The 17,702-nt window shown below is 53.2% G+C and overlaps 7 protein-coding genes across 7 annotated transcripts; 4 read left to right on the top strand and 3 right to left on the bottom strand.

Annotated features, from left to right (window-relative positions):
- Positions 1-461: 461 nt before the first annotated feature.
- Positions 462-7,380, bottom strand: J3458_004309 (uncharacterized protein). The gene is made up of 3 exons (XM_066118141.1): positions 6,963-7,380; positions 2,997-6,901; positions 462-2,921 (listed from the first exon to the last, which is right to left on the bottom strand). Exons 2-3 carry the CDS (start codon positions 5,102-5,104, stop codon positions 1,658-1,660), a joined length of 3,372 nt encoding a protein of 1,123 aa, XP_065976741.1. The 5' UTR covers positions 5,105-6,901; positions 6,963-7,380; the 3' UTR covers positions 462-1,657.
- Positions 849-1,244, top strand: J3458_004310 (uncharacterized protein; the record flags this gene model as incomplete). Its single annotated transcript, XM_007809907.1, has 1 exon — positions 849-1,244. One exon carries the CDS (start codon positions 849-851, stop codon positions 1,242-1,244), a length of 396 nt encoding a protein of 131 aa, XP_007808098.1.
- A 779-nt stretch (positions 7,381-8,159) lies between the features above and the next one.
- Positions 8,160-8,691, top strand: J3458_004308 (uncharacterized protein; the record flags this gene model as incomplete). The annotated part of the gene is made up of 2 exons (XM_007809909.1): positions 8,160-8,418; positions 8,507-8,691. 2 exons carry the CDS (start codon positions 8,160-8,162, stop codon positions 8,689-8,691), a joined length of 444 nt encoding a protein of 147 aa, XP_007808100.1.
- Positions 8,692-9,541: 850 nt separating this feature from the next.
- Positions 9,542-10,606, top strand: J3458_004307 (uncharacterized protein; the record flags this gene model as incomplete). The annotated part of the gene is made up of 2 exons (XM_066118140.1): positions 9,542-10,220; positions 10,329-10,606. 2 exons carry the CDS (start codon positions 9,542-9,544, stop codon positions 10,604-10,606), a joined length of 957 nt encoding a protein of 318 aa, XP_065976740.1.
- A 321-nt stretch (positions 10,607-10,927) lies between these two features.
- Positions 10,928-13,517, top strand: J3458_004306 (uncharacterized protein). Its single transcript, XM_066118139.1, has 3 exons — positions 10,928-11,082; positions 11,112-11,628; positions 12,152-13,517. Exons 1-3 carry the CDS (start codon positions 10,959-10,961, stop codon positions 12,393-12,395), a joined length of 885 nt encoding a protein of 294 aa, XP_065976739.1. The 5' UTR covers positions 10,928-10,958; the 3' UTR covers positions 12,396-13,517.
- Positions 13,518-13,921: 404 nt separating this feature from the next.
- On the bottom strand, positions 13,922-14,224 carry J3458_004305 (uncharacterized protein; the record flags this gene model as incomplete). Its single annotated transcript, XM_066118138.1, has 1 exon — positions 13,922-14,224. One exon carries the CDS (start codon positions 14,222-14,224, stop codon positions 13,922-13,924), a length of 303 nt encoding a protein of 100 aa, XP_065976738.1.
- Positions 14,225-16,873: 2,649 nt separating this feature from the next.
- On the bottom strand, positions 16,874-17,457 carry J3458_022491 (uncharacterized protein). Its single transcript, XM_066123047.1, has one exon. It carries the CDS (start codon positions 17,319-17,321, stop codon positions 16,992-16,994), a length of 330 nt encoding a protein of 109 aa, XP_065976737.1. The 5' UTR covers positions 17,322-17,457; the 3' UTR covers positions 16,874-16,991.
- Between the last annotated feature and the right edge of the window lie 245 nt (positions 17,458-17,702).

The raw sequence follows: 17,702 nt of genomic DNA, 5'->3' as shown, positions 1-17,702 counted from the left end.
CATCTCTGCGATGTGATGCTGGATTTAACAGACGTCTATTAATCCAGCACCACATCTCACGCAGCCAGCATGATGACTCTGGCAATTAGCTCATCCGTCATCGCTGTGCGTCACTCATATCGCATCTTGAAACAGGAAGCGGGACCAGGTACCCGGCTGCGGGCAGTTTGCCATCACCATCACTTCGCTGGTCCACACTGTCTCGGGGCCCAATGTGCTATAACCCAAGGCACCACTTGGATGGAATGAATCCATGAACCCGCACAAGGTACCATAGAGAGTTTCTCGCATCAAACGTGTATTTATTACAGTTTCGCGACGCTTCTAGAATCTTGTACACCGGATGAAGAAAATCCCCGTAGTTCCAAACGCTCCACTCATTAGTTACCCGACGGATAATAAGGGTAAATGGCAATGAGCCAACGTTCATCCGTCGCCATCTTAATACCGTGGACTCTACACCTAAATACTACGGGAGAGGTCACCCAGTAGGTAGCAGGATACAACCAGAGTTTGACTGGCTTCATACCAGCGCATAAATCCATGCACTACACTGATGTCTGTCCAGCTTGTGAACTTCACCAGGCACAATGCCGAACAGGTGGCGGGTCGGGGCTGTCTATAGCCTAACCCGTCAACTGGTGCGAACAACTGAACCGCCAGGTCCCAAGTAGGCTATTGTGACAGCCGACTCCCGGCCCCACACACGACATCCTCAACCAATCCCGCGCCTCGTCAAAGCCATCAATCCAAGCGAGCACATTCGCCTTCCTCAACTCCGATTCCAACCCATCAGCACAACCCAAAAGCACCACAACAACCCGACGAAATCGTCGCAGAACTCAACAATGCAACGTCTACGGCCCCTGCGCGCAATCCTCACCCGCGGATCCCGCGCACGCACCTACTCATCCTTCCAAACCCGTCCCGCGCCCCCGAAGCTCCCCGCCTCGGAGCAAGCCGAATTCGAGCGTCTCCAACGCGAAGCCGCCGTCTCCTCCGCCTTCCAACCCGCAAACACTGGCGCTTCCGCAGAATCACCGTCCACCCAGGAACAGGCGCAGACGCAGGCTACGCTCACGGAAGAAGAGAGCGTGCATCCGGCCCTGTTCCGCGGCGCACCGCCCGAGTTTGAGGGCGACAAGAACCCGAAGACGGGCGAGGTGGGTGGTCCGAAGAACGAGCCTCTGCGGTGGGGAGGCGACGGCGACTGGAGCTATAACGGGCGTGTGACGGATTTTTAACCGAAGCAAACAAGCAACTCTGTCGATACTTTGATGGGGTGGGTGTACTGCACCAGACACCGGCGGCGGAGAGGGAAAGAATACAAGACCCGTCGCGAAAACGGCCCGGGGAACTGGGATGAGAAGGCTCCCTTGGCATCATACAGACGGATGGTGCGGCATTTAATTAATCATGATTTGAATTGAGAGGGCGGGCGTTTCCTCGTTATACATGTACCATAACGCGACACTAAACTGTACAATAAAGGCTGCCGGGCATGCCACATGTCCCTCCTCCTCATCGTCGCTTTGCTTCCTTGATGACCGATATTCTTACAGTTTGCGAATATTTCGATAAACACGTTATCCAGACGCCATCCTCTAGGTATCCCTAATTCTCGCAAGACGAAATCAAAGCTGAAAAAAAAAAATGATTACTTTTCTTCGACAATATCCGACTCCTTCTTCCCTTCCCCTGCTTCCGTCATTTCGACATCTTGGTCTGGCATTTTCTTCGTCTCTTTGGCTGGCTCTTCCGAGTTCCCAGGCTGCGTCGTTGCTACGCGGTTCTCCTTGTTTCCCTCGCTGGTTGCGCGCTCTTGGTCCGGCTTGTCGTTCACGGCCTCTGCGGGCGCATCCGGCTGGTCCTTCTTCCTCCAGTTGCCGATGATATCGCCTCTTAGGGGCGACGCATTGTCCTTGCTTTGCTCCACATCAAGCCCGTGGATGTTGCCAAAGCTAGCTGTGACCTCCTTCATTGCTTTACGCATACGCTCTCTCCTGGCTTTGCCGCGTAGCCTTGCCTGGGGCTGTGCACCGTTTTCTACCCATCGAATGCTTTTGATCATGTAACTTAGGCCATCGTGGACCGAGTGTCGGCCGCCATATTGGCCTCCAAACTCACGGCTAGAAATACCAAACCGCGTAGACCCCGAGTATTTAACGAGTCGAGGTAGGATCAAAACATTGACATGCAAGTCGCGGTTTGCTGGGATATCCATGGGTCCCAGTGGCGGCGGCGCAGTGATGGCGCCTTCTGACTCTCGACTTGGCAGCTCTGGGGTTGGAATTTTGGTCTTGCGCTTACCACCCTCAGCTGTTCCCTGTTCCAGATCCAACATGGCGGTATCAACGTCGTCTGTCCACTCGCCTTTGATCCATCCGCCATGGATGCAAGCCGCAACTACGTCCGAATCATCGGTATAAACGTCTGTACCCCACAGATAGGCTCGCGCCGTGATTTCCTCGCGAGCTACAGGAGAGAGGTGTATAAGCGGCACCTTGACTGTCAGTATGCAATTCTCCTTGTCCTTGATAACATCCCAGGGAAGCGGCTTGGGATTCGACGAGAAGCCTCTGTGTGTGGGAGTATTCGGAAGCAATCGGCCCGGCTTCAACTCGGGTTCGTATATGAAATCTCCAAGATGATGCCTTGCGCGATTGGCGACCGAGTCCAACACGAGCTTGGAGGCTACAACTGTTTTGGTCTTTGGTGGTATGACAGGAGGCGCAGGCTTAGTCTGACTGGCCGGCGCAGGAGCCCCGGTCTTTTGGCCGTGGTGGTGATGGTGGTGGTGGTGGGACTTTTCAGTCGGCGAAGCTGTCGGTGTGCTGCCTTTGAGATTCTTAAACTGAGCAGCTGCAGTCGTCGGTGATGGTACAGAATCTTGTCCATGGTGGTGATGATGGTGGTGGTGACTAAGATGTCAGTTAGCGTCGAGTGATGCTCACAGCTAAATGAAAAAAAAAAAAATGAAAAAAAGAGCAACATACTGGTGGTGATGGTGCTGATGCGGTTTGGCACGTTTGTTTGTTCGGCCTGCAGGCGTAAGTCTGCCAGAACTATCATCATCACGAGCATCTTCATCCTTTAACTTTCGTCTCCTTCCAGGCTTTGCGCCCTTGACATTGTCAGCCCCAGAGTCGACCCCGGCACTTTCAATGTCTTCGCGTTTGGCACCTCCGGGATGTGAGGTTTGGCTTGGGAACGCCGTCGCGGCCGAAGAGGCTACCGGGCTAGACATGCCGATACCACTGACGCCACTCCCAATACCAGAGAACATGCGACCAAATTCACTTTTGATGCCTGGCTCGGCCGCAGGGCCAGGCTGCTGGGGTTGTGCGCCTTGGACTGCTTGCGGGAGAGGGGACATTCGACCCTTGCGATTGATATCTTGAACTGCCAATAAATTGCGCTGTAGCCCATTCGACCCGTGATGATCATCACTCTCCTTACGAGGCGAATCAAAAGACGGGGCATGCGAAGTGCCATAACCCGCAGCAGCCGCCGGTGGTGGTTCTTCACGGCGGGGAGGGCCCTGAGGTTGAGGTGGATGAGGGTGAATTTGATCCATGCGAGCTCGGTCGGCCTCGTGGGACTGTGAAGGTGGCGCTTGCGCGTTTCCAGACGGATGAGGAGGATGCGAGGTTGGCGGATACCGATCCGGAGGAGAAGTCTGATACGGCTGCCCGTGGTGAGAGTATGGTCCAGATGCAGGCGGGTACTCTGAGTGTTGGGGTCGTTGATGCTCGAGGGGTGGTCTATAACTGGGGTCTGAAGTAGTTGGTCGCCCCCACTGATCGCGAGTATCTCGGTGTTCCGGACGCCCAAAAGCAGACTGTCCAGGGTGAGTTTCTCGATGTCCCAGCTCGTGAGGAGACATGTGCTGCTGCCGGCGCGAATCGGCCCCTCCCGAGTACGCTCGCTCCCTGCCTTCTCTCTCACGAGCCTCAGGAACTGGCTGTCGATCTCTGTCGGGGCGGAACCGTTCATCGTAAGGGTATGGTCTTAAACTCGGCCGTTCAGGATTATACTCCATGGCTGCAGGCGGCCGGCTATCCTCTCGTCTTGCATAGGGGTCATCTGGTCGACCCACCTCCAATGGCCGCGGTGGCATACCGCCATACGGCGGCGGCGGTTTGTTTTGAGTCGGTGGCGGACCGGCAGACATTCTCCCTGGCTCTCGCGAAGTATCGGCGGGTGCAGAAGGGTGACGCTGGTGGTAGCCTTGGGGTGTACCGTATCGTTGTAGATCGGGTGTGGTCGCGAAGGGGCCATGAGGTGATGGCGCAGCACTGCCTCGGGGATCGTATGGTCGTGGATGGTCAGGAGTTTGAGGTCGGCGAAATGAAGGATATTCGGATGACGCAGAAGGCAACCTTGGCGAAGCTTGCATGGCAGGTCCATATCCCGGCCCTGATGATGGCGGGGGGGCGTGAGATGAGTAGTGTTGCGCAGGTTGTGAATCACGGGAAGCCGGAGGCGGTCCACCGAGCATAGAAGATATCGACATGGAGCTTCCAGCGCCGCTACCCGACCTGGTAAGCGAGCTCAAGGCCGGCAGCTCCCTCCCAGATGGGAACGAAGTTGATGGCCCAGCAGAAAGGGAAGGCGGCCGAGGCGGCATCGGGCCGTAACTCACGGAGCTCTGCGACTGCTGGTGATGATGATGATGCGGCGGCGGCTGGCCCCCTTGCTGGCCCTGTGAGGGCGAGCTCGGCGGAGGAGGCATTACGCGACTCTTCTCCCTGGCGGACGGGAGCGAAGGCAGCGACGACGCGCTCTGCGCGCGCGAGTGTGAATGCGACTGCGACTGCGAATGGTTGTGGCCAAGCTCCGGAGCTGGCAAGCTGGCGCGGCCGGCCGGCGGGTAGTACGGGGTGTCTGAGGCCCGACGAGGGTCGGCAGCATACGCGGAGACGGGTGCAAAGGTGTGCGTCGCGAATGGGTGATGATGAGCCGAGTGCAGAGGCGGCGGCACGACGATCGAGGCGGGAGGAAAATGAGAGGCGGCGTTGGAGGCTGCATTCGAGACGGAGTTGGAGTTGAAGTTGGAGTTGGACCGTGGCACGGGAGCAGGCTGGCGGTGTCTTGGGTCCATGGTCGTGCCGAGTTTTTAGCTCGAAAAACCCGACTGTCCGATGGGGCACGGCGGCAGGCTCCACTTGCACAGCCAATGAGATGCAGGAACAGGGATGCGAGCTGAGAAAAAAACGGGTCAGAAGAGGCGACGGGAAAGCTGCTGATGGCCCCCGGATTCCAGGGACACGCGCACCAGCGCCTGACCGACGAGACCGACCGACGAGACAGACAGGCCCACGACAGGCCCTTCGTCAGAGGCGTCCTGTCCTGTCAGAGTCGGCGCATCGCACTTGGGGAAGTAGTTGAGACGTTGGCCCTCTTTCCGTGGATCGCAGGGCTCACAGGCCGCCGCAGGAGCTGCTCCTCTGACGCTGGACGGGTCGCAACTTCAAACTAGACAGCCGACGCCTCCTGCGAATGAAGTCTGGTGGCGGCGATGGCGAAATCAGACCGAGCGAAGAGGAAGTGAGAGAGGTGAGAGAGTGAGAGAGTGAGAGAGTGAGATCAAGAGGGTGCCAGCGAGGACGGCCGTTGTTGAGGAAATTTGCGGTCGGTTGCACGCATGAGACGCCGCAAAGCCCACATGCGGCACAGATGGAGACTCGCGATGTGACGAGCTGCTTCCTGAGGACTGGGATGTGGCGCCCAAAGCCAAGGACAGCAAAGCACTTGAGACCACCAACTTTAGAATAGTATGTTGCGGTCGCCGAGCTGGGCGTCTGAGGAGACAGCCTACATATGTAGGCCACCTTGGAGCGCCCGCTGGAACAACAGTACGTACAGTGACAAGACCCGGCCCCGTCGTGGTATCGTCATGGAAAGGAAAGGTGCTCTGTGAACTTGACCGAGTTGCCAAGGCTGTGGCACAATCTGGAGTCAGATGCCACCGGCAGCTGAGGATGGAGATGAACCCCAGACAGTCGCGAGATTGTGGTGGTGGTGGCCGGGTTGGGACGGAGGCTATTTACCACAATGCTATTGGATCATCGTTTCCGCCCGGATCTATACCTGGCAACTCGGGTAAACGAGCAACGTCCCGCGCTTCACTGATTGAGGCAATGTGCCATTTCTGAAGACTTGGGCGAACAAATGGATCTTAACGGCTGGATGCTAAATATATTTTACTTTACCATACCGGCGGGCCGCAGGAAAACCACCTCCTAGGTACCCAGTAAGTTATGTCTGAAGGACGCAGAGTACCTCACAAACACCAGTGAGCCAGACTTTCGTTCGTTCTCTGTAATTTCGGGGTCTCCCGCAACTCACACGAGTTAGTCAACAAGTACTCCGTATCCAGGCGGCATTACTCCGTACAGGGAACGTAGGTATCAGGGCCGAGCGTTTCCATTAGCGACCATGCTTGTCCGTCATGTTCATCCGCGGCTGTGGCGTATCCACCAAGCATCGCGACATAACAAGTCTGTCGCGAGCAACTGCAAGAAGCGATTGGGAAAATGCCACATGCTTGCGCCGGGCAACCACAGCAAACACGGGCCTCTCCATCTCCAAGCTGCAGCCACCCGCGTTGAGCGTTGAGAGTTGTTGGCGGCAGTTCTCGTGTGACACCCTCAGGAACGACGGTTTCGAGGTTGCAGATCGACGGTTACACAAGGAAAATGGTTGGTTGACAGATGGCCAACAAAGACCAGTTGGGAGACAGAAGGGGACAGCTTGAGCTGGGGCAGGGAGCTAGACTGCTAACCGGGACCCGGCAACATCGGCGTCAGAGCATTGCAGCGAAGCTCGCGGGGAAGGTCAATACAGACGGTGGCGGTGATGGCGATGATGACGATGACGACGACGTTGATGATGATGCCTCGAGATTCCAGAGCTGTCAGTGTCTGCCTTTGGCGTTCATCGGGGTGAGGTTGATCTACCGAAACCCTGCGTTACGCTTGCTGCAGCTTGATGCATTTTGAGTCCGACGAGCCATCACACGAGTCGCATTCCGGAGCTGTGAAGAATAACTGCTAACGGTTAGTATTATGCACTAAACTTGTCAACATGCATGCATGCATGGCATTGCACCTGTGTTTCTGCGATGGACCGTGACACCAAGAAACCTGCAACCACTGACGGCGCACGCAAATGCGCATCACAACTGACGACCGTCATTCTCCCACCACGAATGACGCGACGCCCGAATGAGGCATCAATCGCCTGAAAGGACCCCGCCATCCGCGAATTTTAACAATCATATTGACACATCTCCAGCTCCATCGATTGTGCGGATCTGGAGCCCAGGTGCAGGTTCAAGGTTCACCACGTGCAACGTCCAATGTCCAAATGTCTACGGAGTAACGTAGCCCCTCTCGCCCAGCTCCTACTCGTCAACTGCATGTGGTATCCAAAACGAAGGAGCAACCGAGCACCGGACCGCATGATTGACTCCTTTGGGAACAGTGAAAGTGCAGAAACACCATTTTGCAAATACACATGCAAACTCTGACGACCACACATTTCATATATCATGTGAACGAGAAAATCCTGCTTCTTGGCTGGTTGGCTGACGCACAAATATCCAACGATATCCCTTGTCAAATTTTCCTTGCCTTTCCTTTCTTTCACTCTCCGCATCGTTGAACCGAACCAGCCCTACCACGACTAGCTGTCGACACCGCCGAGCTTCTCATGTCGGTCAAGGGGCACATCCCGGCAAGGTCCCGGAGCCTAGTCAAGGGTGAAAATTGCCCCCATTCATCGGTTAGGGCCGACCGAAAGGGCACTTGATACCGAAACCACCCAACCATTGTTCATCTTTTGTTCGGTGGATCAAAGGAGGCGCCGCTGGTGGCTGCGCCCAATCTGTGGGCTTAATCTTATTCCTGGGCCATTCAATGCTCAAGGTCGTCGCTGGTTTCAGCTGCAAAGTCGATGGACACAGCCCGTGATCAGAGATGGTCAAGCCAACAAAAAGAAACTAGTGACGTAAATTGGGCTGCCTCTCCCGAAATTCAATTGCACCAAACTTGCCTTTCATCATGATACCTTTATGACATCGATCATCACATCACACTTTAGTCCCGAACCTCGATTCCCATCCACACTGACGAAACAACACTGTGTGTCCCAAGATGAGACTTTCATTCACCTTTTTCCTATCACTTATCGCCTTGGCCGTGTGCGATGACTTCACCTGCGGTGACACCCTATACGGCCCTAGAAAGCTCAACCCGACGATCACGAAAGCATGCGATTTGTTGAAGGAAGGCAGCTCGGTTGGAAGAAATCATTATCCGCACGTGTACAAGAACTTTGAGAAGATTCATCTCACCGGCAGCGCTCCTTACTACGAATTCCCCCTTCTCCCAGTCGGTGTATACGATGGCGATGGTGAGTATTTGCGTTTCCCACCAGTTTCCGACCCTGCCCAACCTATGGAGGGCCACGGCGATAACTATATTTGGCTAACAATACTCAGGTTCTCCTGGACCCGATCGAGTCATTATTACCCAGGATTGCAAGCAAGCAGGTGTCATTACTCACCACGGCGCGGCCAATAAAAATAGTTTTGTCCCTTGCTCGCCTGCTTCTGTTGTTTCCTTGAACAGCCAGTCTGTCTTTGCTCTCTGTTTCGCGATGATGCTTCACGCAGTCTTTGCCTAAAAAACTACCGAGAACATGCCTCGTATTTATGACGGACGTGTACAGTGTGGCGGAAAGATGCGTGACGTAAAGTGAGCACTAGCATTGGCACAAGGAATATGGACATGAATGTCATCGAATCTGGTGTGGAAAAGTCAGGGGCACGGTTGGGTACGATGTTTTTGGTTTGGGGGGTGGGGGGTCCCTGGATGACTTGGCTTGGTGTTTTCCTGATCTCCAGAGTGACAAGAAACCGTCCGAATCACTTCATATCTGTATGTAAGCTGAAAAAAAAAGCCTATTGCAAATATCTGTAGAGTTATAATCGGATTATCTTGACGGTTCATAAGACTTCATGCGATATAAGAGAGAAATACGGTTGAAAGCAACAAAGATGCTGGCCAAAAGTCCAAGGCTTGCCAGATGTATCTCAAACAAAAAGACGTTGGATCGCAGAAGGTTCAACACTACACCATCTCTTCAAAACACTGCACGATGCCAGTGTGCGAATGACAACCACAACATCCATGAACACGCATATGCAATATCGGGTCTTTTATCGGTAACAAAAGGTCGGGCATCTACTGGGCCAAGTCAGCATTTCTGTGGAAAACCCGGAATATGCAACGTAGGCACATCGTTTGACTCGGTGTATCATGATGCAGACTGCTTCTTGCAATGCTATATACCTACCCAGCATCTAACCTATTTCTGGTTACGCAAAGTGATTTTCGCTGCGAGCAGCTCGTCTGCAGTTGACAGCCAGCTAGAAATTCAAGTCTCGCCAAACCTTTCTCACGCATTGCGTGTTGCAGAACTACATCTTTCCTCCGAGGGTTGCAGTTTGTGTTCCACGACGTGCGACAGAGACATGGCGAAGACTCTATGGGATTACGTTCGCGATGCCTGCGGGCAGTGCAACATCAGCATTCCAAGTGACAAGCTCCCCTTCAACAACAACCAAGATGTGAAATCTTCCGTCATTGATCCTGAAGGCAGGAACCGAGTTCTCTTATTTCCAGGAGCGTTCAATCCCGCCCACGAGGGCCACCTGCAACTTCTGCGAAGCGTTCTCAACGATATGAAGAATCATCTCAACATCAGGGGAGTCGTCATCTTCCCCAACGATGACGAAAAAATTCGCGAGAAGACAATGGAAGAGCCGGTTGACCTCGATTTAAACAAATCCAAGCGCTCAGCTCTTTGGAGAAATGCTGCTGGGTTCCCTGCAAACAACGCATGGATATTCGCAGAGTCGCGCTCGGCCCTAACAAGGTTCCAGGAACAATTGCACGGTAACCTGACAAAAGAGAATATCAACCTGACGTTTTTACTTTTAGTTGGCTCAGACTGGATAAGCACTCGGGCAGTTTACGATCCCGGCCAGTGGAGTTGCAGCGAGACGATTACGTCGGACGTGTCTAGGCCTGTGGATTTCCGGTGCGAATATACGCTTCGACAGATTCCAGGCTGCTTCGATTGGGTTCAAAGGTTTTTTGCGGAATCTGCTCCTTGTATTCCTTGGGATCCTTTTCAAATATCATATGGATGTAAGTTGTAGGGCTTCTGCTTTCGTGGGCGAGCAAACAAAGAAAGAAAGAGAAAAAAAGAAAAAAAAAAGAAAAAAAAAGTGAGCTCTGGCTGACCTGTCGTTCAAGCTCGCATCATGGAAGGAGTTAGTCTATGGTCGACATCGACAGTCACAACGCCGGTTCGGCGGTACTACCTGGTGCCTTGCCTGCGTGCATGTTCTCCCGGTACGCCATATCCAAGCTCTACGAGTATCCGTCAAAGGATATTCGAGGCTTGTTCCGAACGTCTCCCCGTAGATGAGGCTGTTTTGGCAACGGCTTTATCGCCAGACACTCTGCTGGGGTATATTCGGGAAAATATGCCTTTTCTTGATGAAGAAGAGGTGAAGGGTGAGGAGTCGTAGGGTGTGTTGTGAAGAAGTGCACTTATGCGAAGTTGCTGATGCGGTTATGGCTGGGCTTCGCTGGTGGAACAAACAACCTGGGTAGGTTTGTCGTGCGTGATGGCACAGAGTTTAGCAAAGGCAAACTCGAGTAATAAATAATTGATTTAATTTTATCGGTTTTCCCACCGCCGCGGGTCACAGCGGGAGAGCATTGCTACTGATTTTCTTGGCCAAATATTAGCATACCCTATAGGCGACTTGTCCATACCTTGGGGTCGGGTCTGGTGTTTTCAACTGCCGCGTCTCCGCAGGCATCTCACCACTCAAGTGCCGTCTCCCCCTTTTCTTTCGTAAATAGCACTCGAGGTCAATGGTTCTGTCGGATCTCTCTCCGTACACCACCTTCTACGGCCATTCGACCACCAACCAAGCCAGCAACTCCCAACACGACAGGAGAACACAATGGGATCAGGCGACATACCGCCCCCTTCAGCGCCAGCCTGGCTCATCCCGGCATCCTCAGCCCTCCTCGGCGCCGGCGTCGTCTTCTGGCTCATCTGCTACGTTCTCATGACTAAACGCTCACTCAGCACTCGCGACACGCCCATCCCGCTCCTCGCCCTGGGGATCAACCTCTCATGGGAGCTTGTGTACGCCTTCTACGTGACCGAGGAGTGGCTCGAATTCGCCGGGTTCGTAATGTGGCTCGCTCTCGACATGCCTGTGCTGTACACCACCCTCAGGTACGGACGCAGGTCGAATGCCACCTCGCCACTGGTCGCTCGCAATGTGCCCCTGCTGTTGGGCCTAGTATTCGCCTCTGGGCTTGTCACCAACAGCCTATTCGCGTCGTGGTGGCTCAAGGAGCCTCATCGCGGGTCCGGCCTCAAGTTCGGCAAGATATGGAAGGGTCTCGAAGCAAGAGATACGACAGAGTTGGCCTGGTGGTCTGCTGGCGTAGCACAGATGATAATGAGTGTTGGTGCATTGGGCATGTTGCTTCAGCGAGGGCACTCCGGTGGTCAGAGCTATGCGATATGGTGAGTCGGTTGTCTCTTACTTTCTGCATCTGTATCGCCCTTGTCGGTGTTGGCGATACCGCCTGCGAGGTGATGCCATGGAATAATCCGTCTCGTTTGTCGTTTTCTCTGTTCTTGCTATCCTTTCTTATCGCAGCCCGTGAGAGGATAACTTTGCAATCGTGTCTGTTGGGCCGTCTTCTCTTTTGTCACATTTCTTTTTTTTTTTTGGTTCAGGTCACCTTGGACGGTGACCCCATGTTCCGAAGCTGAACAATATCAACGACCCAACACACAACTCCCTCCCCTCCCCACCAACAGGCCATACAAATTAGCCGATATTCTGTAAGGCTGTCTTATCACATCGCCCTTCGCCAGTGCTTCCTGTTTCTCCCGGAGAATTAGTTTGCTTTTGCTCACTTTTCGGGCCGATGAATTTGCCTCTGTGCTACGCGAGCCACAGCGCTCAACATAAGAGTCGGAGCTTGTAATATTCCTGGTGAGTGAACTTGTTGGCTGACTGGGCTTCTTGGCCTTCCGATAGGTTCACCCGGTTTCTCGGGACGCAACTTGGTCTTCCTGGGACGTGTGTACTTCTATGGTGGTTCTGGCCCGAAGCACACGGGTTCGTATTTCATCCCATCTCTGTAATCATTGTTGGGACTTCTTTGCTTTGCGACTTGGCCTATCCATTTCTTCTGGCACATGTCAGAGCGACGGAGAGGATTCTTCCTGACGGGACAATCGTGGCGGGCGATTCTGATATCAAGCACCGGAAGAGTCAGTAAAACAGTGGCCGGCTTTTACAGAAATAGAGCGAATGGGATTCAGACATAGACTAGATTCTTACCCTTGACGGTCACAGGTCAGCCTTCGATCACTAGGCGCATTTCTGATCTGCAGTCACCACCCACCCGGATGCCAGATTTCCCGTCTTGTCATCGCCGCTCGACAGAACCAACAAGCTGTCAACGCCAGCTCGGTCCCGAATGTGGTCTTTTCCATCCACCGTTGTTGTGCCCACCGTTATTGTGCCCACCGCCGCCGGCCCTGTCTGTTTGCAGCCGTTGGAGCCGCCATCATTCCACTCATGCCCGGCGTTTCCCCCAGACCTGCGTAAGATCGGCTCAAATCAGGCAAGACAATTCGTCAGTCAACGACTCGAGCGGGTTCACCTTGATGGCCCGGTAGCCGAGACGCCACCTTTGTTGGTTGACGGCGTGAACCTGCCCTGTTCACCAAGGTTGCCTATTTTGAAATTGTCTGACTCATTTAACAACTCTTGTCCGAATTGTTGTAGCCCCCCGTAAAACTCCGCCGTCTAACAGAGGAAAAAGCATTGCAGAGTCAGCGTGTCGGTATATTAAAGACGCACAAGCACCAATGGGGAAAAGGGTCTGGAGCAAGGTTGTTATAGCCAACAAGCGAAAATAAGCATTTTCTGGGGACGCTGTGACTGCATCGAACGTCAAGAAGACGCAAAGATGCATAAGCGCCGCATGACTAGGTGGAGATGTGTCTTTTTCGATATCAACAAAGCCTCATTCATGCATTGGAAGCGTGTGGGGTTCGTCTAATGTTCTCAATCACCGCATTACAGCTACACCCCCGTTACAGAAAGCATCAATGTATCTACGGCATGACAAGTCACTGCCAAGTCCAACAACAGCTGTTGCATTCTGCCTGCCAGAACATCTCCGAACACCGAGCTCACACGCCTTTCGCCCAAACGGCTTGACGGGGCGCATTCCCGTCCACTCTCGTCCCTAGTCTAGTTGTCAACGAGGGCCCAAGTGAAAGAAAACTATCCCCCGTGTAATAATCTTTCTTCTAGAGATGCCACACCCCATGACACCTCGTTTTATTGCAAAGAAGTCATCATGGTTCTTGGCAACGTTGACGCACTTGACTTGTATTGAACAAAAGTCACCTGACAAACGTCTCATGCGAGGACCCTAGTCTCAGGTTCTCGACGTACCTGTCCTTTTGCCCTCAAATCCAGGGTCACAAATGCACACCCCCCAATTTGCCTTTAATTTTCCTCTATTCCCAACATGAATGCGTATCCCGCCAGAAGACAGACGTGCGGAGCAGCAAGAATTGTCTCTTCAACGAGTTCAATCGATTCGTTGCGTGTAGCTCAACCCGGCTGGCACTCAGCGATAGGGTGTCGTTACATGTCCATGACAAATTGTCCAGACATCTAATTCCAAGTCCGAATCAAGGGGAAGTAGCTCACGTCAGATAGAGGACAAGGCGGCAGGCAACCGTTTGCGAATAGTTTGATGTCTCCTAGGGTTGAGTTTGGCATGCACTAGAAGCAACGCCTGTCGATGCCTACGTGGAGAAGGAAAAGGCAGACAGCAGGGCTTTGCAGCGTGCTGGTTGCGAATGGCGCCCAACCCGACCCCGGCATTCGCTTGGAAGTGTCAATGAGTGCCAAGGCTGCAGGCGTCAACGTTGTAAAGAAGAACCGCCAAGATGCCAGCGTCTGGGGTGCGAAATTGTTGTCAGTGAAAGGCTTCGACCAGGCAAGCTGCCTGCCAGACACTAGGCATACATAGACGCGAAAAGAGATGGCAACCGTGGATGGATGATTGGGCCATCGAGAATGCATAAAGAGTGGATGACAAGCCCGTCAAACGAAATAGAGTTCGTTCATGCATGGAACTTGAAGCATCAACCGCACGAGGAGTTTGTGGTGGTGGGGGGGGAGACGATCATCAACGCAGGGACGTGGGGAGTCACAGAGCACATGGACTAATGCACGCTGGGCCAACGATTTCACACCAAGTCTGCCGATTTGTTGCATGATAATACATACCGGATACGCTGTGCGCCAACCGCAGTCATGGGGAATGGGGATGATGGACGGACAGGGCAAGCAACGAATTGACAGGGCTCGGCATTTAAGCAAGCAAGAGGGCAGTCACATTTGGCGGACGTGGGCTATTCTAAGAATAGTGCACCAGACACGTATCTACGCCAAACTGTTTGTTGGTGATGTCGACAACGGACTAAAGGAGCCTGTTGGCAAGGCTGTTGTACAATCTTGTTCATATATTCGGCAAGCCATCGGACGCCGGGCAGTTGGTCATGTTGGAAAAGAGAACGCCAACAAGAGTCACCAACACACCCATCTAGGTAAAATTACTTGCCTAGAAAAGCAGTCAACCTTTTTCGCCTTCATTTCTTTCTCTCCGTCTCTCTTAATCATTGCGGCCGGCCGGCCACCCGCTGCGCCTCTCCAAGTCTAGCGCAAAACTGCGCTCATTGATGCGTCATTCACACCAAAGAGGGACAGATTTTTCTCCTTCTCAATTTTTTTGGACTTACACACGCTCAGACCCTGGTTCCTGTTCAACGGCCACGCATTAGTCGAAAGTATAAATGGCACCAGTACGACCAAAAGGCAGAAGCGGATGGGCGGCACCCGCGCCGCTGCCGGGCTGCAGCAAGGGCCAGTAATAGGGTAGGATTGGGCCGGCAGTTTTGCTGCTGGTGAATCTTGGCAGACAAGGCAGTTGAATTTGTGATGGGTGCTTCGAGTGCAATACGAAAATACGCGATGACGTGCTTATTTTTTTTGTCATGGGAAAAGGGGAGGGGACCCCGGTGAGCAGCGATTTGCATGTCTTGATGGGATTTACCCCTCCCAACTCTGTATTGTACAGCCGAGGGATATGTCGGCAAGAAAAGTTTTGCATGGCCAAGCAGTACCGAATGAACACGGTAGTAGACGATTCGGAACGTCGGCGTATCAACGGAAATGAAGTTTTCGGCTCCCACCGTCGGAGGGAAGACGGTTAAGGTGTTCCGAATCCGCCATTTTTCACAATTCGGCAAGGGAAATCGGGGGTGTCCTTTTCGAGACGTTGCGCCGTTTCTAGACAGAGTGCCTCATCACAACTGTGTTGCGACGGATTTGCTGTTGCAAATATGTTGTTATTTGTCGAATGAAGAAGCAGGTTCGGCAACTAGGCCGTTTGCCGCACGCAAGACTACGCAACTCTACAGAAATCTCTACCCTTTTTTTCTGCGGAGCGCAATGACAACATGAAAGTGTATTCTGCACGTCTCGACCACTTTCGGCGTCTCCAAGCCCCGATTTGGCTAGTACTTGGCTCGGGCCGGATCCACCCAAGACTGGGAAGAAAGTTCACGATGGCGTTCGACTCAAGGCACGGCACGAGAAAAAAACGCCTCCCCGACCGAAAAGAGCGCTTCTTAAAAAGTGACCCAATATTACCCGGCGGACCCTGATTTTGAAACCTCACACCCTCGGCACGCAAAAGAAAGTGCCGTCATTCATGATTCATATCATAGCTCTTTCTCCGCCTGGTGCCGCTCTAGTCCCGTGGATGGATGTGGCCCTGCATGCGCGACAAAGGGACGAGTGGATATTGTTTACGCAGTCTCTCACAAATATCGACATGATATTAATATGGCGCCGTCTGCGGTGTTTTGTTTTCGATATTGCGGAATGGACCAAGTATTCATGGTGGGATTGCGATGCAATTACAAGTGTCTCGTCAATTCTCCTATGTGCATGGATTCGAGATGCAATGTTGAAAAGACAACTCGCATCTCATCATGCCGACTGACCGAGGTGTTTTTTTTTTCCCCTCATCGAGATTTCACCACAAAACCTCCCGAGTACTCGGTACTTGGATGTGAAACTGAGTCATTCAGTCGCTTCGTATGTGCCCGGCTGAATAAGTCTTAAACGACGAAGCCAACCAAATCGCCGGGACACTGGAATGCTACCCAAGCTTGTCGAGCGTCGTGGCGAGGCAAAAAAAAAAAAGGAAAAAAAAAAAAAGGAAAAAAAAGGACGACTACGGAGTACATGGGTGTCAATCGGCCTCCCGTCAGCCAGTCGCTAACCAGATGATCGACTGGCTGTGTCCGTTTTGGCACTAAGAAACGAAGAAAAACAAGGAAAGAAAAGCGGGAAAGAAAAAAAAGCAATCAATTGATGACGAAATCGCTTGCGCGGGTGGTTGGCCCAGTGATGTTCCGCCCAGCATCCCTTCCAGAAATCTCGCGACCATCACCACTTGTGGCCTGTGCCGACCCAAGCGTAGTTTTCTCTCTTCGCTTCGCGGTGGTGGAGGGGGGATGGAGAAATCAATGTGCATCAATTTTTCTTGTAAGCGTGCCGGTGGATTCTTTTGCTGCCGAGGCATGTAAAATATACCGTTTGGGTCCCCGGCTTCTGTTCCCTCCTCCATCACGCAGCATCGCCAAGATGTTGGTTGGCAGGTGCATGCGTAGCGAGCGCCGATTTGCCCTACATGTACGGAGCGGTTACAACACACCTCGGAGCCGACAATGGCAACAAAATGGCTTCACAGGCGGCGGGTGTTGCGCGCCGAGAAGCCTCAACGCCATGATGCGGCTGCACCAAATCCCGGCTCACAGCGCAGGGTGGCCAGAGAACTCTCAACATGAACTGCCCGTCCGGGGCCGCTGGAACACTTGATCCCGATATAAGATGGGATGGTGTAGTTGCACCCATCGTGGCAAAGCAAAAGAGAAGATGCAACACTCCTTACCTCATGTCCGAAATCCCGGGACCGACGACACTCAGCTTCCAAGAGCCCGCTGCAGGTACCCAGCATGAGAGAGAGCATTGCTTCTTTTCTGACTGCTCGCCCACCAAGGCCATGCGTGACCCGACCTGGAGTTGGATACACAGCCGGGGCCAGCATGTCAGAGGTTGGACGTGTTTCAACTCGCAGGCTTGCTTGCTTCTCTCCAATGCTTTTCAATCAAATGAGGCAAATGGCGCTCTTCCATGTGTACAGAGGACCATCGACACCAACACCATAACTAATACATTACGCCACCCAGAAAGCTGAAATGCAGCGCAGAACCACCACCCTCCACTACTCAGCTGCCAACACGTACTCCGTACATGTGTATGTATGCAAGTGTGCGCATGTAGTAACTATGTAAAACTCGACCACCCCACAGTAACATCGTGGCTTAAGCGCCTCTCCCTCCCCAGGCCGTCGCACCATCAGCTGGACGGCACGGGAGCCCGGGGTGGAAATACGCGAATACCCCGGGGTCGGCAGAGACAAAAGGGC

Source organism: Metarhizium acridum (assembly GCF_019434415.1).
Source record: "Metarhizium acridum strain ARSEF 324 chromosome Unknown scaffold_29, whole genome shotgun sequence".
Lineage (NCBI taxonomy): Eukaryota > Fungi > Ascomycota > Sordariomycetes > Hypocreales > Clavicipitaceae > Metarhizium > Metarhizium acridum.
The sequence above is the reverse complement of the archived record's forward strand: the minus strand, read 5'-3'. Positions and strand labels throughout refer to the sequence as shown.